Source organism: Nicotiana tabacum, chromosome 13 (genome assembly GCF_000715075.1).
Source record: "Nicotiana tabacum cultivar K326 chromosome 13, ASM71507v2, whole genome shotgun sequence".
Classification (NCBI taxonomy): Eukaryota; Viridiplantae; Streptophyta; class Magnoliopsida; order Solanales; family Solanaceae; genus Nicotiana; species Nicotiana tabacum.
Window position 1 is genome coordinate 112,257,009 of NC_134092.1, and position 22,410 is coordinate 112,279,418.

A 22,410-nucleotide genomic window follows, 5' to 3' on the forward strand; every position below is an offset into this window, starting at 1 on the left:
TATACTTTTTTTGATTAACTTGTTATTTTGATGAGAAAAGAATTCATGTCAATGCATTTGTCTCAATTTTTATTTTTTTTACATTTATTTTTCCTCATAATTTATGTATATATTTTAATACAGTACATTATGATGTGTTGTAAATACCTCATATAGTGAGATAAATAAGTATTAACTTCAAATTTGACATTATTTTGAAACACCTTTAAAGGAAAATAATGACAGAGAGAAAGAAAGTTCACCTTTGCTTAAAAATTCCGTAAATTAATGATTATAAATTTATGGACCTTAAAAATTGATTGAAAAGCTTGTCCTTTTTGTAAAAAACAACAACAATTCTTTAGCATCTTAACGTTGAAGGCAAATTTGTCATTTGGTGTTGTTGCATTTTTAAATTTCAAATTCAAATTCCTACAACTAAAAATTTACTGCAGTAATAAAATATTTTCATAAAAGAAGAAGAAAAAAATAATTTTAAACTTAAATTGAGAGCCCTCTTTTTTCTCTTGGTATATAAATATGCTACCCTATTGTCTTAAGATTCCTCATTTGTATTCTCCATTTTCCAATACTCTCGAGAAAGCCGCCGGCCATCATCTCCGGTTGCTTTGCTACTCTCCGCTGACCTCTTTCCGATCTTCTCTCAGTTTCCGGTAAGCCCAGATCTGCTCTCTCTTAAACTTTTATATATTTTTTCTGTTTCTTGTAGATTGTTATTGGATTGAGCTATGTGAAAAAGCTAAGAAAATTGTGAGATATATGCGGGCTTCTATTTTGAGATCTATAGAAAAAGTGGTAAAAGAGATAGGAATTCTTGATGGGAAATGGGTATTTTCTATATTTTGGATGCAAATTGTTAGATGTAGCCATTATTGGGTTTTCAAAGGCTGAATTTAGAATGGTTCTTGATTAATATAATTCTGGATCTGATGAATTGGATCCCTTGTGAAGTTGATCTGCTATGGATTTCCCTTGATCTACTGTTTGATTCCATTTCAAATGGTTTTGGATGGTGCAAAATAGCTCTCTTGTGGTGGCTTTTCAATAAAATCTAGAAAAAAGAAAAAGTAATCTCAAGAAGAAAAAGCTTTGTTTCTGTCGGAAATTGGAATTGATTCTCTCCTTTGTTTTTCTCCTTGGATTTATGAATACCTATATGTATGTATATATATGTGTGTCTGTGTATGAAATATATGTTAAGTTGAAAATGAGCGTGGAGCACGAGCAAATTATGATTAGTCTGATTTGATTGTGGAGCTTTGCTACTCTCTTTTTAGATCTCTAGTTGGATTAGACGAGAGGTTAAGTTGTAGGGGGAGAAGTATGTTGTTTCATTTAGATTTGCTAGAGGTTTGCCCGATGTTTAAGATATTCACTTTGGATTCCCCTCTTCTGTATTAATGCTCTTTTTAATTGGCAGTTGAATAGAAAATGGCTGACGGTGAGGATATTCAGCCCCTTGTTTGTGACAATGGAACTGGAATGGTGAAGGTCAGTTATTCTTTTAACTTTTATGTTTTGCAAAGATGGAGTTATGATAGTTAAACGCTTTATGTAACATTTACCTTGTCATATTCTCATTTTTTTTAATGTTTTGGTGTACAATTTTGAAATGTAGGCTGGATTTGCTGGTGATGATGCTCCTAGAGCTGTGTTTCCTAGCATTGTGGGTCGTCCTCGACACACTGGTGTTATGGTTGGAATGGGACAGAAAGATGCCTATGTGGGTGACGAAGCTCAATCCAAGAGGGGTATCTTGACCTTGAAGTACCCAATTGAGCACGGTATAGTCAGCAACTGGGATGACATGGAGAAGATATGGCATCATACCTTCTACAACGAGCTTCGTGTTGCCCCCGAGGAGCACCCTGTTCTTCTCACTGAAGCACCTCTCAACCCTAAGGCCAACAGAGAGAAAATGACCCAGATTATGTTTGAAACATTCAACGTTCCGGCTATGTATGTTGCTATTCAGGCTGTCCTTTCCTTGTATGCTAGTGGTCGTACAACTGGTTAGTATCAGTTCCTTTTAATGATTCAAATCTTCACCTTGATGACAATATCTTCTGAATCTGATAATTTGAGTATCTTTCGACAGGTATTGTGTTGGACTCTGGTGATGGTGTGAGTCACACTGTCCCTATCTACGAGGGTTATGCTTTGCCTCATGCTATTCTTCGTTTGGATCTTGCTGGCCGTGACCTAACTGATAACCTGATGAAGATCCTCACTGAGAGAGGTTACATGTTCACCACCACTGCAGAACGGGAAATTGTCCGTGACATGAAGGAGAAGCTTGCTTACGTGGCTCTTGACTACGAGCAGGAGCTTGACACTGCCAAGAGCAGCTCCTCCGTTGAGAAGAACTATGAACTGCCAGATGGACAAGTTATTACCATTGGTGCCGAGAGGTTCCGGTGCCCAGAAGTCCTCTTCCAGCCATCCATGATCGGAATGGAAGCTGCAGGTATCCATGAGACTACCTACAACTCCATTATGAAGTGTGACGTTGATATTAGGAAGGACCTCTATGGCAACATTGTGCTCAGTGGTGGCTCAACCATGTTCCCTGGTATTGCTGATCGTATGAGCAAGGAAATCACCGCTTTGGCTCCCAGCAGCATGAAGATTAAGGTTGTTGCTCCACCGGAGAGAAAGTACAGTGTCTGGATCGGAGGATCCATCCTCGCATCCCTTAGCACATTCCAGCAGGCAAGCCTTCTATCTTTATCTTCTCTTGAATATATTTTTTTGCCATTTCAATGAACTGCATTGAACTGTGGTACTAAACGTGACTTTTTGTTCTGTGCTTAATCAGATGTGGATTTCAAAGGGTGAGTACGATGAGTCTGGTCCATCCATTGTCCACAGGAAGTGCTTCTAAGGCGGTGCTGCTATTTTTACTTGAGTCGCGAGTTTTCTTTTTCGTTTTCCTGCTTTTGCTATTATGTCGATAGTGAACTCAGGTTTGCTGTCGTAGGAGTCTTTGAAGGTGGGGCTGTGAAAGAAGGGCGATAAGAAAACATTGTACTGCTGATACTATTTCATGTTTCCAATGCAATGTGGATTATATTCTGAACACATTGAGAGTGCAAGCCTCTTTTGTCTGGAAATATCCCTTCTTGAACTTCTGTATGCTTTTGTAGTAGGTTGTTTGTAGTTTGGGAGAGATTGTGATGTTTTTCTTTTGGTCGTTTCTTTTATTTTCTCAGTTTCTTTTTTGTTATTCTATGGAACTTTTCTTTCTTTGGAACATATGTCAATATTTATTGAAAGAGAATTTTTGGTAGTATTTTGAGTTTTCGGATATTACTAGTATTTTCTGTGGATCATTTTTGGTGAAGCGTTGTTTTCATCTCTGTTATGTATTCTTTTATTGCAACCAATGTCCCATTCCTCGTGGCGTTTTCAGCGAACGTTTGAGGCTATAGAAAAGCAAAATGCCTTACCCTTACGTTTTGCCATTAATACATATGTGGTTTCATGTGAATTTATGGGGAAAAGCCAAACTCAATTAATTCCCATGAATTCAGATGAAACCCCATATGTATATAATGTCAAAATTTTGTACACCAAACGCTACAAAACATTTATCAAAGAATAAAAATTAGTATTGCGCTACATACATGTTCCATAAAAACTATGCTTGAGTGCATTAGTTGGGGCATTAATACGTAGTAACATAAGTACGTGAAAATATTGAACAGTATTTGCATATAGTTGTAGGACATCAGTATCTACAAATACTGCAAATGACATATTAAAATATTAATTTTAAGGTGTATTTGAAGTAAAATGTTAATTTCCTTTCACGCATATTCACACTTTTCAAGCAAAGTTTATTTAAACATAACTTTAACTTCCACACTTCCTTTTTTACTTTTGATTTTAACTCAATTAATTTTTTTTATTTTTTTAAACTTCAGCTCAAATATTGTGCGTAATTATTTCTACTTACTCGCACGCGGTACATTTAATCGAATAATTTAACTTTAGGCACTAAAAATAAAGTAAAATATATATCACTTAATCATAACTAAGTAATAAATGTGTGCATTACCAAAAGATTAAGATATTATTAGTTTAGAGTAAACCCCATATACAAGTAAACTTTTCCCACTGTTGGGATTTGAAATACGTAACACTATAATTCGAATTATATCTCTTGAGGACAATGTTTCAAGTTCAGTAATTCAATAGCATGGTAATTAAATATTTACTTTGTACTTAGACGAGTTCAAATTATAAGATTCCTATGATATAGAAATGCAGTGTCATCTGATCTTAAAAAGACAAAAATCCTGGAGCACAGGGACAAATTTATAGGGTAATTTATGGGGCACGTGAATTCATAGTCTCTCCTGCAAACTAGATATTTTATGTATATATTTTTAAGAATTAGTCTAATATTATTGTTGGCATCCATGATGATTGAATGAAGCATTATCCAATGGAACAAAAATCAATTCTCACTTAATATTATTTTTTCTCCTTTCTTTAGTGGTGCACCCATGTTTTAGAAAACCTAGATCCACCTCTGCGATTAAATTTGTTGGTGTTAACGTAGTTGACACTTTTGTATGTAAAAAGGATACAAGAGTCTATTGCTTCATTTCTAATTTACCATCAATGATCATATAAGATTGTAAAGAAAGCAATTTGCCTTTACCTCATTTCCGTAACTTTGAAGAGTAGAGACGATCTGCCTTTCTTTTGACTGAAGCAAATTCCAAAACATGAGAATTTCTTTACTCTCTTTGTTTGTTTTATTGTTTTTTCTCTTCACCTAAATGATAATTTTGTAAGTAAAACTGTAAAAGTATGTATCATTATTAACAAGTAGATCGCTGCCGTTCTGCTTTTAAAGATTTAGTAAGTAAAGTACCAGATAATACTCTTTGTTACTACCGTAAGATCGATACCTTTGTTTGGTAAAGGAGAGTACAACTCGAGGATCAGTTTTATACCCAGGGGCGCTCGACGAGTTCTGTGGCATAAAACCAAACTTTATGAAGGGCATTAACATTTATTTTTAAAAGATATTTATTTATTTGAAGTATACTTTTCTAGTGTTTCTTAAATACAAAGTTATTAATAATTTTTTTATAATCAATAACTTCTAATAATTCTTTCTTAATTGACAATACACCAATTTATATCCTAAAAGTTTAATTCATATCCAAAAGATCCAATTCATATCTTAAAAGTTCAATTCATATCCTAAAAGTTCAATTCACAAGAACAAATCCTAAAAACTAAAATTTCAATTCATATCCTACGAGTTTAAATATAAACTAACTAAACTAAAGAAATTCAACCCATACCCTAAAAGTTCGATTCACAAGAACAAATTAATTTATTCTACAATTATAAATTAATTATATCTTTTTTAGTTAATTCAAGATAATTATTTTTTCCTAATTACACCAATTCATATCCTAAAAGTTCAATTCATATTCAAAAGGTCCAATTCATATCTTAAAAGTTCAATTCATATCCTAAAAGTTCGAGTTTTAACAAAAGAAGACACTATTTAATGAGACTTAAAAAAATTAAAATGATATAAATGATAGCGGATCGAATCTAAGAACGGGTCAAAAAAATAGTTTTAATGGGTGTGATTATTTTTTAAATATTTGGCTTTAAAAAATAATTAAAAAGTGTAGTGAGTGACCTTGTGAGTAAGATGGCAAAAACAGAGTCTCGTGTGTAATACAAAACAAAAAAAAAGTGACTTTTCTATTGAGTTGTTTTTTGAGTAATCAACTTAGCATTTGTTATTTTTCATCTATTTTTGGTGTATGATGCAGTTTTTGTATTGCAGTTTATGAGATTTGACAGGACATTTCTTGTATTGTTAAATATATTTTTTTCACAGTTCAATACAATATAACAATCAAGTCTATTGAATATTTGACAAAGATTAAAGGTGCTCACTTTTAACAAATTTAAAGACCAACCTGCTCATGAGTATATTGAACGGACCACTTTGAACCTACTCCAAAGATAAGGGACCATTTTATCTTTTTATCCGTTGTCCGGCTACCTGGTATTTAATATTGTTCCCATTTTACAATTTTTTGCAAAAATATGCTTCATTTTGTTGTTCTATAGATACGACACACTTGAACTTTTTATCCTTCAACTCTTCCACTACCTTTTTTCCAACTCTTCGTTCTTCCACTGTACTGATAATTTTTTTAATGAACAACTTTCACATCACGCAACTTCCTCTTAGCTGTAGGTTTTTCCTTTGTCCCTGTGAATTGTGATCATTTATTTATCTTTCAATCAGTTTTTCTAATTTAAATTTTCTATTTTTCAAATTATTATTATCTTGTATGATTATACTACATTTATTCTTAAAAGATAATTTACTTATGTCGCTAATCCGAGTTCCATATCTATGCTTAAGGACGAAAACTTTACTCTATCTTGTGTAATTGTCCAAACACATTTAATTAAAGAAAGGTTTATGTTTCAAGCTTCGACCGCTAGTAGCGAATTCTGATCGATCATCTTTGCCAACCTTATATTGTACTAAGGAATTAAGCAATTACCTTTGAAATTACACTACGTTTGATTTACAGAGTAAAATAATTATTTTCAGTTTGAGATAAAAAGAGTATGAAGTTTTGCCGGTGACGTGTGAACAAGACATGTAGAATGAAGATAGAACGAAGTCTTGTTATAGGTAGGTTTTTTATAGGTTTGATTGTTACAATGAATTGAAGGTTGTTTCAAAGAGCTGTTAGTTTTCAAAGATGTCGAACATATACGTAGGAAATATTACTCTGAACTTATTTTATTTTTTTAATAACCGTGGTGTCTGAGTCAGCTTGCGTGCTCTCGACTAATTCCCTGTACCTCCCACCAGCAACATGTACCAAATAACTCTAACCTTAATTAAAAACTCAAGTTTGTCTCAACAATATAACCTCTTTTCTTTAGAAAGGGTTATTATGTTGTCTTAACTCTTTATCACAGGAATATCAAGAGAGGATCCGCCTCCAGATTACAGACTCTTGATATAATCCTTTTGGAATGGACATTTGTTCACTTAGATTTCATTCTGAGGAAATAAAAGCCTGGTCTGTAGTCCAGATATGCTTGTGAAACTTACTCCTTGAGTATATATTTAAGTCACTGAAAACTTCACCAACAGATAGAAGTTTTTATTTCTGAATATCTATGGCAAATTAGGGAATGATCAAGGCAAGGGCCCAACCTGGTAGGACACGTTACATCAAACCGAAAAACTGTTGCATTTAAACCTTAATCTATAAAATATGATGAAAGCTAGTCAACTATCAAGCTGGAGGTTATGTAGCCCACTATCAAGCTGGGGCAGCGGACATTGCCTCCGTTTCTTCAGCTGCAAAAGGAATTGGCTTGGTTGGGGCAGGCAACCGCCCAATGCTGTCCACCTTCTCCTTCAGTTTCGGTGGAGGCCTTGCCGGTCTTGGAAGCAACCTGCCCTTTTTCTCGAACCACTCGGGCTTCAGTAGTGCTCGCAACCCTAGTTTGTTGTAATGCACTCTCCTAACAGTCCCACCTGCTGCTTCCACTGCTGCTTTAGCTCTAGCAGTCACCCTTGAGACCTGTTATCAACAGTTGACGTGTCATATGAGTACAATGTGGTAACAAACATCCATGCTCCTTTTATGAAAAATATGCTGCATATTCTAAAAAAGAAAAATTGATACTGTTAAAGGAAAGAAGCATCATGCCAACAATATGCTAGCCCCGCTGCATAAGTAATAATTTACCGTGTACTTTCTGTCATTTTCTATTTTCTTTGGTTTTGTATCTTTTCCAGTCCCCACCTATGGGATTACTCTGGGTTTGTTGTTGTTTTTTCATCTTTTCTACCCAGAAATGTGACTGGGGCTCTGGAAGATACATCTAAGGAAGAAGATACTTAAACCACAATACCCCCCCCCTCTCTCCCCCGGAAATCAATTTGCACTAATACAGAGTACCCTTCTGGAAGTGCAAACTGACTGAGATTTTACTCCAAGGGTGGCGCCCTAAATCAATCAAAAAGCTTATTGATATTAACTGAAGGGATCCTTTAGAAGGAATATTAACGAATACGAAATTAAAAGCTATATTCAGTTGCTTCAGCTCCTTAACAACAGGCCCCCTTTTATCTCCACACCTGACTATGCCATATGGAATCTTGACTCCAGGGGAACTTTTTCAGTTAAAGGCTGTTTTTTTTTTTTTTTGATGAAATCTTTTTCAGTTAAAGGCCGTTACCTCTCACTCGCTGTTCCCTCACCTTCCAACATCTCTTGGAATTGGAAAACTATCTGGATAATCAAAGCTCCCTAACAAGGTCAAATGCTTTATCTGGATAGCGGCTAATGGCAAGTGCCTCATTCTTGACAACCTTCAAAAGAGAGGCCTACACATTTGCAGTAGATGCATTCTCTGTAAAGAAGATGCAGAGGAATCAACCACTTGTTCTTACATTGCAGGGGCTCTAGCCAATGTCAGTTTTTTCCATCATGAGCTTGAACTGTGCATGCCTAGCTCTCTTCTGGATTTTCTTGGCAGAGAGGAGGAATAGCTAAGTCCTCCCTTCCCATGTGGAACACTATTCCTGCAGCTATCTGCTCGGTAATTTGGAAGGAGAGGAACGCTAGAATTTCTGAAGACAAGAATGACAATATACTTGAGCTAAAAAAGAATTGTATATTCTTGCTTAGTTTTTGGTGCAGCATGGCTATGGCAAATGTGTTAGAGCCTGAAGCCATGCTTGATTTTCTCTTTGCATTACATTCTTTGTAATGTTCTACAGCTTTTACTTGTATTTCTTTTCCAGCATTTGCTGACGCATTTCAATATACATTACCCTTATCCAAAAAAAAAAAAACTAAAGACGTATAGCAGAGCTAGCATTCCAGGAGAATCTGGATTTAGTCGATTCATAACTGGTTCATAAGTCATAACTATCTCTGTAAGGCAAGGGTATAGCTCCTATGGAAGCTTTGGGACGCAGTCATAATAAATGGCTGTAGAAGTCCAAATCATATGGCAATCTAAATGCAAACCATGTATTATGTTATTATAATCAAATAAACTTTATACCAAGTGTTACAATAAATTTAATGTTTACAGGGGAAGACAAAAGTAAACTAACAGCAGAAAAAACTATAAACAACCTAAGAATCAAAATGCTATATTGTAGAAGTCTCTGCTGAACATTACCTCTAGATGGATGGGCCATTGAATATGTTCAGCTCCACGTCCCATCAGCCTGACTCCATCTCCTATTTGCTTCCCTATTGCCGCGGAATCCTATTGCCAGAAGAAGTTGATTTTATGAAACAATGCTAAAAGCTTAAGCAGTTTCATGCTATATAGTTGCATCAGAAAAAACCTTTAGAGTTTTCATTGTGATCAACTCTGACGAATCAATCTTCCCTGCATTTATCAGCTTTGCAATCTTTCCCAAACCAACTGGCTGCACAAAGAACAAGAAATCAGAAACTAACCAGCAAAATTACCCCCGAGTTTTAGCACCATAAGTGGTGCTGGTTCCAACAAAGTTTTAGAGCGATAAAGTGTTTTTAGCATCCAAACAACTAATCACATATTGTACTCAATGGCAAAGTTCCTAGTAACCTAATGTCATATCCCTTTTCCAGACATGATAGTTGGATGGAATCTTTTTGATAAGGATAGTTGGATGGTATCTGTAAAACACATACAATTTGGGTAGAAGTCGAACATTTTTGTCAGCTTTTTCTGTCATTATCATAGTCCTATGGATGTTATAGGTTTCTGATTATGTCCTTTCTAACTTTTTTCCACCCCTGTATGCCTCTTCTTTATACCTTTCTTCATCATTGAGTTCTTATTTACCAATTATAAAAAGAGATGCGGGTGCAGAGGAGAGGGTTTCCTAGTATATGCTTCAATCTTATAAAAAGAATAAACGCAGAGCTTGTGACACTGGAATGACAATAAGACTGCCAGGCAACTCCGCAACTAATTTTATAAGTAATAAGACAGGTAACTTGATGCTTAGACAAACAAACTGTGATTTTAGAGAAAAACGAGAGAGGTTCTTTTGTAACTTCTTCATTCAGGATTGACAAGCTCAAACTTTCAGGATTGACAAGCTCAAACTTAGGGGGTCAATACACACAAGTATCTAATTTTACCTGCCACAATAACAGTATAAAATCACTAAAAAGTCATAGATCTTCTACATCATATGCTAAAATTCAACTTCATTATATTTATCAATATTGGATGCACAAATATGAACATCAGTGGTGCTTGTGCTGGGTATAGAACAGGTTACAGAGAAAATAACAGAACACAAAGAGTACAAAGCAAACAAATAGACACACTGAACAATGCTCCTGGAACGTTAATGATGGAAGTACAACTTAGATTTTAGAGGTGAAATGTAAACCATGCACTTCTTTTGAGATTACATTAATGGTAAAATATAATAGCAAGGTGTTCTATCTGTGTTGATAAAGCTGAACAGTTCTGCATTGAGATAACCACGTATTAGCACACATACTAAACTGATATCACTTGGCCTCATTTGTTTGCACTTAATAGAGGTCTTAATCTTAATCATTCAGCTCTCAGACATTAAGTGCGTTTGTTTTTAAAGTTTGAATCTTAATTATTCGGATCTTAATAATTAAGTGTGTTTGTTTTTTTAACTTCACAACCACTTAATGGGTCTATATGATTAAGATTTATAACAAAGACTTATTTCATTAAGATGCTATCATCCATATTCATTATTAACTGCCGTCACTGCCTACCATATAACGGAGACTTAATTTCATTAAGATGCTATCATACATATTCACTATTAACTGCCGCCACCGCCTATCAACTACCACCATACAACCCACCACAACCATACTCAACCACCACCACCACCATCATCCTCAATCATAGCCGCCACCATTATCTACTCCCACCACCATCATTCCCAACCACAACCAATACTCTTCTACCTCAACTACCACAACTATCCACCTCATCACCATCAACAATTATAGCTGGCACTGCCCATCATTATAAACTACCACCACCCACCACCACCTTCCTCAATCACAACTACCACCACCCGTCATTATTAATTATCACCACCCATCACCACCATCCTCAATAATAATAGCCACCACTACAAATCACCACTAGCTACTACCCTGAACCACCACCGTCAACCAAAATTATCACCAACCACCGTCTCTAGTCGGCATTCACAAGCACTATCGTTAGCTATCACCACCAGCAACTATCATATTTTAGAACACTATAGATTTTATTAATATAATATTATATTAACTAGTATTTCATTTGAATTTTATGTTTATTAACTTTTAAATAAAGATAAATTTTATACATTCAGATGTTAAAAATCAAACAATCTTAATTATTTAGTATTCAGATCTTCATACACATCTTAATATTCGGATGTGTATTCAGATTCAGATATCTTAATCTCAATACACTTTTTGATATTCAGATATGTATTCAGATTCAGACGTCTTAATCTATAATAAAACAAATGAGGCCTTAGTGCACTTCAGCAAACAGATGTCATTTATATCACTGGAGGTTTGGAGACAAGTTTGGAGACAGACCATGAAGTCTGAGGGTTTCAGGTTGAGCAACACTAAAACTGAATACCCGTAGTGCAAGTTCAGTGACGTACCTTATGAAGCGGACGTGAAAGTGAGGCTTGATACACAAGTCATCCCGAGGAGAGGAAGTTTCAAGTATTTTGTGTCGATAATCCAAGGTAATAGGGAGATTGATGATGATGTCACCCATCGCATTAGGGCGGGGTGGATGAAATGAAGGCTCACATCCAGAGTCTTGTGTGATAAGAATGTACTACCAGTACTTAAAAGTAAGTTCTATAGAGTGGTTGTTAGGCGGAGTGTTGGCCAGTCAAGCGCTTGCATATCCAGAAGTTGAAAGTAATGAAAATGAGGATGCTGAGATGGATATGTGGGCATACTAGGATAGATAAGATGGGAATGAAGACATTCAGGACAAGGTGGGAGTGGCCACCGTGGTGGACAAAATGCGGGAAGCAAGGTGGAGATGGCTCGGGTATGTAAAGAGGAGATGTCAAGATACCCAGTGAGAAGGCGTGAGAGGTTAGCCATGGTGGGTCTGAGGAAAGGTAGAGGAAGGCCAAAAAAATATCGGGGAGAGGTGATAAAGACATGACATGGCGCATCTGCAGTTTACCGAGGACACGACCCACGATAGCAAGGTGTGGAGGTCGAGAACTAAAATAGAAGGGTAGTACGTAGTCGCGCGTTTATCCTTTTCTTACTTGCAGTATCAATAGTATTCTCTTACTTTTTTATACTTAGATCTTTATTACTACCGGTTGTTTCTTTTGCTTCAGCTTTCTTATTATTTTGCTATTGTGGGTACTGCTTCGTGTTACTGCTTCTTTTTCAATAGTTTCTCCACTACTGTATTTCTTTTCTATAATGTTGTGACTATGCTTTTCCTGAGCTGAAGATCTATCGGAAACAATGTCTCTACCTTCACAAGGTAGGCTACGTAATACTACCCTCCCCAAATCCTACTTGTGGGATCATACTTGGTTTGTTGTTATTGTTGAATTCTTCAACATGATAAAGCAACTATTACCACTTGTAGTTTTCCACTCAAAAAGGTAGATATGAACAGAAGTAACATTTTTCTATATCAATAAAAAAGTTGCATATAATGGTACAAAAAAAGGAGCATATACAGACTACAGGTGATGTGTGGTTTTAGTCTTTCAATTTATACAGTACCAAGAGTATCCTCCATCAGACTCGGTGGTTTTAACAACGAAAAGCACAAAAAAGTGACAAGGTCAGGAAGTGAATCACATGCTTCTTCAAACTAAAGTTGCACAATTACAAAAAATATAAAAAAGTTATCAAAACATGAGTTAAGCTTAAATGGAGAAATAAGGATTCATATGGCCGACGCAACTTACTTGGGACTGAGGCATAGTAGTAGTTCTTATTCTTGTAAAAAATAGTTATCAAACATATACAAATTTAGTATTGTAATAATCAAATTGCAATTAAAATAACTAATTTCAACATCCAACGTAGAATAATGCCGATATTAATCCAACTCCTCAAAATTGACATTCAAAGAACTGACTGCAATCCGTTGGATCACTTTGATAGTCATTGACACATGGCTTCACCTATGAAGTATCCCCTGCTTTGCATCGCTTCATCGCTTTAAGCGACGAAGCGACGGATTTTAGTAACACTATAAATATCTCAAAGAGGCAACTGGATTGGGAATTCAAGGAACATGCCATTCTTTGTCATGGAATGCAAGAGATTGGGTATCACAAAGAATTGAGACCTGATTATGGTGGTTGATGTTTTCTGTCTATCTCAGTGTTGTGAAGAGCGTGAAGCGAGAAAAAGCGACAATCCCCATTTCGCTTAAAGCGAGAAGCGAGAAGCGAAGCGCTCGCTTTTTTGAAGTGAAGCGGAATTTAAAAAAAAAAAAAAAAATTAATACTGCATAGACAACACATGTAATTGTAATCAAATGTTCAATACTTCAATGTGAAAACTAAATAGTAGCATCAATTAAAGCATAAAATGAGCATCCTATTCTTCTACAAGATTGTCAAATTATTGTATTCCATTATCATTATTATATTGCTCGTCAACTTCTTCAACTTCTTCGCCATTAAAAGAACAACTACATAGCACATAAGAAAGACAATAAGAACTAACAATAAAGGATATAAAAATTAGAGGTAAAATAAAAAAACTGGGCAGAGGAGAAAAAAAAACTGGACAGTAAACTGGGCAATTTTTTCTTTCACTGTTTAAAAATTGGCATTATTTCTGAGAAAGAACCGAAGGTAAAAAAAAATTTCGCCAGCATTTCGCTGCTTTTTGGACGTTTAAACAGTGAAAGAAAAAGAAAAAGAAGAAGAAGAAGAAGGAGAAGAAGGAGAAGAAAAATCAGAACATACCTGTTGTTTGAACTTGAAGTTGATGCTTTCAGTCGATGAAGAAGAAGAAGTCGACTAGTGTCTTTAAAACCCTAGTCTCATTGCATTTGTTAGTTTAATGAAAGACCAGACCTCGTTTTTAATAAAATAGGGCTGGGTCTGTTTTAAAACACAGAAGCGGTCGCTTCTTCGCATCGCATCGCTTTCCCGCTTCTCGCTTTTTAGTGGGAAGCGGTCGCTTTTCTACACCTCAGTCGCTTCAGCAGGGTGAAGCGTGCAGCTTCTCGCTTCGCTTCGCTTCTCGCTTAAAGCGAGGAAGCGGGCGCTTTTTTAAACACTGGTCTATCTAAAGTTGTTTGAGTGGTTTTGAAAATGTTACTCCTTATCCAATGAGGCAGAATAAATCAATACTTGTGTATACGGTCGAAATCGGACTCGCCTACGACATGGTAGGTCAGGTTCAGAACATGGCAATAAAGGACTGAAGATCGATCCCAAGTCCCACCGGGCTAGAACCCGGGGTTGGAACGCCCGCCTTCGAGAAAATCGAGGCCGTGATCCCGCAATTGATTGTTAGCATAATAGAAGACTGAAATATCCGTGATCGGTCAGTTATTGCAGCGGGAATCTCGGCACGTATCAATGAGGAACTGGCAATCGGCAAATCAAGAGATTTTTTTACATTTTATAGAATTGTACCTAAAGTAGGACTTCTCTACTATATAAAGCAGTGTTTTAAAAAGCGACAAAGCGATCGCTTTAAGCGATACGAAGCGATGACTGCTCGCTTTTCCATGCCTGAGGCGACTCAACCACACGAAGCGCTCGCTTCAGTCGAAGAAGCGCGAAGCGACCTTGAAGCGAGAAGCGCAGAATCGCTCGCTTCTATTCAGAGGGGTCAGTTTTTATAAAAAAAAGTTTGGGTCTGTTTTTTTATTATACAAAACAGACCCCTAAGACCAAAGTGAACCATTTCTCTCTTCTTCTCAAAATCAATTGTTGGTGAGTGCTGCTAGGGTTCAAGTCGCCAAAGACCTCCAGGTAATTTTTCTTCTTTTTTTCTTCTTTCTTCTTCTCCTTTTTTTCTTTCTTCTTTCTTCTTCTTGTTCCCGTCCAGGCATCTGCTCACAGCTAGGGCATGCGCGATTTGTTTTTCCTTTTTATTCTTCTTATTTAGTATTTTAGCCTTTATTTATGGAGTAATTTGTATGTGTATTTCAGTTTATAAAGTTAATTATATATATAATGTAAACCTTGCAAAGACACAATATAAATAATCAAAAAGTTCAATTTAAAAACTTAAAAGTAGGTACCACAAAATCCTCCATAAACCATAGGGCAAATATATGAGTAATTTGTATGTGTATTTCAGTTTATAAAGTTAATTATATATATAATGTAAACCTTGCAAAGACACAATATAAATAATCAAAAAGTTCAATTTAAAAACTTAAAAGTAGGTACCACAAAATCCTCCATAAACCATAGGGCAAGCAAAATCAAAACCACTAACTTACTGGTACCTACTTTTAAGTTTTTAAATTGAACTTTTTGATTATTTATATTGTGACTTTGCAAGGTTTACATTATATTTTTTAAGAATTGCGCTTTGCTTTTGAAGCGAGACGAGCCCCAGTCGCTTTTTGCGCTTCTCGCTCTCAAAATCACTGATATAAAGGGGGGTGATGATTCATTTAGCACATTGTAACACACATTCCAAGGCAATACATTATTATTTTCTCTTTAAGCTCGTGTTCTTCTGTATCGTGATATTGATCAAAGTGCATCTGGCTCGAGGGTGGCTAACCTTCCGAGATTGAAACTGTCCAATTCGTGTGGTTTGAATTTACTTTATCATTGTTTATTTCAATTGCAACTTAATTTATCACCTTGTATCAAGTTAATCCGCGTATCCTTAAAACCACTTACAAATTCAATTGTTATCCGATTTTGAGGGTAAACAACTTGAAACACTTAAATGGTGGGATGGGAGAATTTAACAATCTAGTTACTCAATCAGAAGCAGGAAGTAAACCAGGATAGCATAGGACTTTTTAATTCTACACGAGGCCATGGTTATCAAACAGTTCCTAAGAGCATGTTTGATAGATGCTTCTTGTTTTTATTTCAAAGGAAAAGAAAAAAAAGAAGGCATCTTTGGTTCTTCTTATGTGGTTATCATAAGGAACATCCTTCTGATCATATTCCTCAAGAAAAATAAAGTAAAATCATAACACCAACTATAATACACTGTTAATAAATTCCACAAACCCACAACAAAAATGCTAAAAGTGGACCCAGTAACAAATCCACGAAATAGCTAATTTAGTAAAATCTTCCCAGAAACTGCACACCAGCTAGCAATTTTTACAGAACATCACTACTTTTGAAGGAGACGTGTTATTAAATTTTACATGCACGAGTTATACAATACACGCATTCATTCCCATCAAAACAACTTCTCCTACTCAACAAATACTAAATATCTCATGTTTCAGCATTGCTATTGTCAATATTCATGTAAGTCAAAAAGCAACTGCCGACTAGCGAGGGAACAGTTGTGAGAGCAACTCTAGGAATTAATTTTTTTTTTTTTAAAAGCCAGTTATATCCCAGAAGTTAGCTTGAAATCAATGGCTAAGATTGAAGCTGGCCTAGCAAACCAATTCCACCAAAATTTTCCATGTAGATGAACTTGAAATGTTTCTACAGAACCTAAATGTCTTAATTGACAAATTACTGAGTATTGAAACAAAACGAAATCAAACAAAGCAATATAGATGATTCGTATAACGGACCCCGACTAATTTAGGACTAAAGGATAGTTGATTGATTGGAAAGTACCTGAAATGTGAGACTGAACGGGTTCTTAAACCCACGTTTAGGCAAACGGCGACGAAGCGGGGTCTGTCCACCTTCAAAACCAAACTTATGGGTCCCTCTAGCCTTCTGACCCTTATGTCCTCGACCCGCTGTCTTCCCTTTACCCGACCCGATACCTCTTCCTTTCCGGGTCTTCTGCTTCCTAGCACCCTTGTTATCCTGCAAATCATTTAAGCTCAGAAGACTGTAGGCTCTCCTCATACCCTGATAATGCTGAAATCGCCGCCCCAATGATCCATTTGGAGCAATGCTGGAGATGGGGTGTTGAGAAAATTCTAAAGATTGAATCTTTTGGGAAGATGTGAATATGGTTTGGGAAATCTTGATCGGTTTGTTGTAGATTTGACCATTTTGGAGTGAAGTTGATAATATCGAAGTTATTCTCCTTCTCAACATTTCTTCTACTTCTGGAGTTTATGTGTGAGCATAGATAGTAGTGAAAGTTTTGGACTTTGCTTGAAAGCTTGAGTTTTGATGTGTAGGGTTTTAATGGGGGTCAAATTGCTGTTTTTGTTTTTGGTTGAACTGGCTATTGTGAGGGTTTAGGGAAGATGGGAAGTTTAAACGACATCGTATTGCTTCCTAGCAAGTAGCAGTGTATTTTCTAGGGCACTTTCTCTTCTTTTCCCCTTTTTGTAAACTCACGATTTAAAAAAAAACAATTGCCTTTTTTTATTAATTACACACACCTAAGAATTTCCACAAATATGAAAAAAGAAAATAAAGGAGAATTTTTTATTGGCGTAATTTTGGTGAGAGTACTGTATACACTAAGTTTTAGAAATTGTTTTTGAAAAGATTATGTTATACTAAACGATTATCTAAATGTGATGGGTTAAGATATTTTGTTTGTCAATAATGACTAGGGTGTAGACATCCTTCATTGGTTTGAGACTTGTTTACCCTCAAAAACGGATAACAATTGAATTTATACGCAGTTTTAAGGATACGTGATATAACTTTGCATAAATTAAGAAGACAGATTAATATTGAAATTGACAATAGAAGAATAAAAGCAAACCACACGTATCGAATTGCCTTGACCCTCGAGTTTGACCACCTTCCAACCAAAGATGTTTCAACTAAAGTATGAACATGCTAATAGAGTAACAAGATAATAAAAACTAGAAAGTGTCAGTATATTGCTTTGTGTTGCGTTGATATGATGTGTTTTACAAATGGTCTGACCCCCTTTATATAGTAGGGGTGTCCTACTTTTAGTACAATTCTATATAAGGTAAAAATCCTATGATTTGCTAATTATTCGGCCCCTCTTTGATACGCGCAGAGATTTTTGCCACGATTTACAGCCGATCGCGTATACTTCGTCTTTCTGTTATCCACCTTGGCAAATTTCCCTTGATCTCGCCTGGTCCCGGGGTCGGACCTCACCTTGGTTCGATATAATTCGCGGTCGAACCCTAATCGATCATATTTCAGTCTCGATTGGTCACATAAGGGGCGAGCTCAGTTTTGACCGTATACAGATAGTCCCCTCGTTCTCGAAGAGAAGATGACGAGAAACGATATGAACTTCTGAATCCCGTCTCGATGGGTCATGATGTAAGTGACGAACCCGACTATGACATAGGCGACAAATGGATATCAAAACTCGTCGGTCCAGTTATCAAGGTATTAAATGCCCGTCAGTCGTTGGTCGGCTACAACCGGTTCTGAACCGTCACCAGCAAGCTATAAGTACCCTAGCTTTTCCTCTTTCAAACTTTACGTTCAAAGCCCCTCTTATTCTTGTTTTTTCTTCAGAAATCCCTTTGCTTTGTAACTCTTGCACCCAAATTCGTTAAACTTTCATCAAACCGCATACCATCTTAATTCTCTATTCTTCTGTTCTTCAATGGCGAAAACTTCTAAGATTGTACTGCAAAAGAAAGTCGCTTCTTCATCACGACCCGCCGATGGCAGGGCTGCGGTGGAACCTCACCCTGAGGAATTCATTCTGGCAGAGTGCCCTATTATTGTCGATTTTAAGGTTAAAAAGACCTCCTCTGTACCAGGCCGATGTGAGCTGGTCTCGAGATACATATGCACAATCATTGATGGTCTCCTCACCAAGGTTAAAGAGGAATGCAACTTGGTCAATAAGCATGTGGTGGTTCCTTTTCCCGAGGAATCGATCACTACCCATGTGGAGGGTTTTCTCAGTGTTTACACTTGTCCCTTCAAGTTGGGTCCCTTAGACCCTATCATCACTGCCTTTTGTAAGAGGTATGACGTGACTCTTGGCCAGATCTACCCCTCATTTTGGAGAATAGTGATTCTCTTCCGATTTCCCGTAAGCAAAATCGAGGGATGTCCCTTTACCCTCGACCACCTTATGCGCCTTTACAGTCTCCAACTCTATCGAGGGGGGATGATCAAGCTTGCTCGCCGGGCCAGTAAGACTCCGTTCTTGAGCATAGACGAAGCTTGGGACCGAGGTTGGATGGGCCGATTTGTTTGAGTAAAGACGTCAGACCTGATCCCTGCTGAAGATATGCCATTTCCCGAGAAATGGAATATGAAACGTAAGTAGTGCTTCGCTTTGAATGTTCAACCTTGTTGTTTTCCCTCTTATCTCTTTCTTCATTGATGTTTTTGGTGTCACAGTAGTGGCCCAGATGTCGGACGCAGTTCCTGAACTTAAGGAATGGGTCAAGGGCCTTGTGTCACAGAGGTCGTATTTCGAGCGGGCTTGGATGGAATTATCGAAGGGTCGATGGGAGGCCTGCAATCACGGTAGGTTCCTTTTCCTAAGGTAATAATGTTTGATTTCCACCCTTCGCTGTTGAATCTTTATCTATTTTCTCTTGTAGGTCTCCCCAAGGAAGTTGCTATGAAGCCTTCAGTCGGTGATGAGGAGGTACCTCTCAAGTCTCCTGCTCCGAAGCAGGGTGATGAAAAGAAAAGGAAAAGGGTCTCGAGTTCCCCGAACTCGGAAAAGAAGAAACCGAAGAAGAGGTCGCGCAAGCCCAAGGGAAGCACCGACGCTCTATCCCCGGACTCAATCCGATGATTAAGGGACGAGTCCGAAGAAGAAGAAGAAAAAGAAGAGAAATCCCAGTTGGTGGCTCGTGTGTAGGCAGGTGTTGTGATGCAAGGGTCCTTTGAATCGGCGGATGCCGAAATCAGACCGTCCCAACATGAGGAGGTCGATGAGGGAGTCTTAGTTGAAGCTCCCGAACCAGAAGAGGTTGAGGCCACTCCACCCCCAGCTAAGAGGGTCGAGAGAGAGACTGGGGGCGACGCTTCTCGAGCATAGGAAGGTATCCTGAGAGACGAGCTTGGGTCGATCGACATTACCGGGTCCCCTCAGATTTCAGACGCCATGATTCGCGAGGCCGGTATGTTAGAAAGAAGTTCTTACGAGGGGCCTCAAGGGGCGACTGATATCCACCACTTCTTGGATGGATTTGAGTCCACTGCCTTCAAGGATGTCACTGGGCTCGGAGATTTGTCGGTTTCAAAGAAGGTACCATCGCCGGGAGTCAGTGGGTCTTCCTCGAGCCCAAAATTGGTGAATCAGTTCCCAGCCCCGAGCGTCGATACTGACCGAAGATGGTCAATAGATTTCTCTATACCGGAGGATGCCTGAGTTTTCTCTGCCACGTGGGGGTTGCTAGCTACCTTCAGTGCTTGGTGGCCGAAGAAGATCAGGCAGTGATGGACAAGGTGGAAACCCCCCTGCCTATTCAATGAAGCCCGACAAGCATTAAATCGGGTAACTTTGTGTATCTTTCTTCTCATATATTCTAAATGTAAAGTTGTAAACAACCATAATACCTTCCTTTATGCTTGCAGGCTTCAGTGCTGCATTATGAGACTTTCCTCTAATACCGTGAGGAATTAACTCACCATGAGGTCGAGGTTCGGGACCTCACTGAGAAGAGTGACACCTACAAGCTTCTCAGCGAGACGCTTCAGGCTAATTTAGTAACGGCTCGGATTAAGGATGCCGAGATGGACGAGCAGGTATTTCGAGTGCTTCACGATAGTGAAGTCGAATTAAAGATAGTGACTAATGATCTGATCCTGTAGGTCCGGCAAAGGCTTGAATAGATCGGGGAGCTTCAGGCACAGATAGATACAATTCAAGTTGAGGCTGAGGAGTTCAAGAAAAATATGGACATCTTAGTCTCGAAAAGGGAAGCTGCCCAAGCACAACTGGAGTCGGCCAAGACCCAGCTCCGAGTTGCAAAAGAGAAGGCCTCGGTGCAGGTCAAGAAAATCGAGGAGCTTCAATCCCAATTGGACTTGGCTATTTCTGATAAGGCAAACTTGGCCAATGAACTCGAGGCGGCCAAATTTGAGGTGGTTGTGTCCAATACCAAAGCTGATACTAAAGTGTCCCAATTCAAGGTCGACGTTGAGGCCATCCAGGTTCAGGCCAAGAGCATGGTGGATCATGCAAGGTTTCAAGCTCGAAGGGAAGCCCTCGAGGGAGTCCATGCTCAGGACTTCAATATACTAGCTGAAATCAAGAACGCCAAAGTAGAAGAAACCAGGGCCCGGAAGCTAGCCTTTCCTGAGGAAGATTTTGAGAGTTTAAGCGAGTCTGAAGGCGAGGAAGATCTCGAGGGCGGAGATGCTGCCTCCGATAAAAACCAGGCCACTTAGGCCTTTATATTTTTTGCTTTCTTTTGCATCTTTTTAGGTCGTTTCGGCCATTGTAAAATTTTAAATTAAGCCATTATGGCCTCTGTAAAAAGATTATTGGGTAAATATATACAAGGCTTTCTTTTCCCTTTGGGCTTTCAAGTTTTTCCTCTGCTTTATTACTTGTATTCACAAAGGTCGGAATGCCTTGGCATAAAATAGCTTAGGTTGTGCAAGTTCGAACAAACCATGCCTTTACATTATTTTTATTTTTGAGTCATCTTGGAGGTTCGGTGTTACCGGGAACCTTCTCCCAAAGTAAGTAACTCAGATTATAGTTTGTCGAGGGTAACCTTTAAAACCGATAATGAAAAATTCGAAGGCCTATTTTATGACGTCTCCGAGCCGTGTTAATATGGTTGTAGCCTTTTAATTCGGGTATAGCCCAGTGAGCTTGCTTTCCTGAGTTATCTAGGCTTGCCTAAGATAACAGTCCCCGAGTGGGTATGTCCGTGGCCTTTAAAATTTGGGGGTTGCCTTAGAGGTCTTATGCCCCCGATGTTTAATAGTTCGATCTGTTCGAGTTTATTTTTCGGACGGCAGTCCCCGAATGAGGGAGTGATCATCCGAACTCTGGTTATAATCAGCCCTTGAGCTCGTTTCCTTAAGATATCGAAAGTAAGAAATTGTAAAGAGAAGATTTTTCTAAGACATAAGATAATTACAAGGAAAGTACTTCTATTTACTCTTGTGAAAAATAGTTATACATGCGTACATGTTTTATGCCAGGGCTCGAGCAACCTATGTAGGCACGATTCGTTTGACCGTTTGGCCCTTACAACGAATCTTGCCTATCGAGACCCTTCTATTACGAAGTAATTTCCTCGCAAAAGTCGATATCCAAGGGTAATGCCCCCCAGTATTTGTTGATTATAGAGGAACCT

General features: G+C 37.8%; 2 protein-coding genes across 2 annotated transcripts; one reads left to right on the forward strand and one right to left on the reverse strand.

Annotated features, from left to right (window-relative positions):
- Positions 1-547: 547 nt before the first annotated feature.
- Positions 548-3,307, forward strand: LOC107795948 (actin-7). The gene is made up of 5 exons (NM_001425880.1): positions 548-653; positions 1,421-1,491; positions 1,619-2,012; positions 2,099-2,712; positions 2,819-3,307. Exons 2-5 carry the CDS (start codon positions 1,432-1,434, stop codon positions 2,882-2,884), a joined length of 1,134 nt encoding a protein of 377 aa, NP_001412809.1. The 5' UTR covers positions 548-653; positions 1,421-1,431; the 3' UTR covers positions 2,885-3,307.
- A 3,800-nt stretch (positions 3,308-7,107) lies between these two features.
- On the reverse strand, positions 7,108-17,470 carry LOC107804600 (uncharacterized). The gene is made up of 4 exons (XM_075228328.1): positions 16,835-17,470; positions 9,389-9,472; positions 9,217-9,306; positions 7,108-7,601 (listed from the first exon to the last, which is right to left on the reverse strand). Exons 1-4 carry the CDS (start codon positions 17,267-17,269, stop codon positions 7,338-7,340), a joined length of 873 nt encoding a protein of 290 aa, XP_075084429.1. The 5' UTR covers positions 17,270-17,470; the 3' UTR covers positions 7,108-7,337.
- Positions 17,471-22,410: the final 4,940 nt, after the last annotated feature.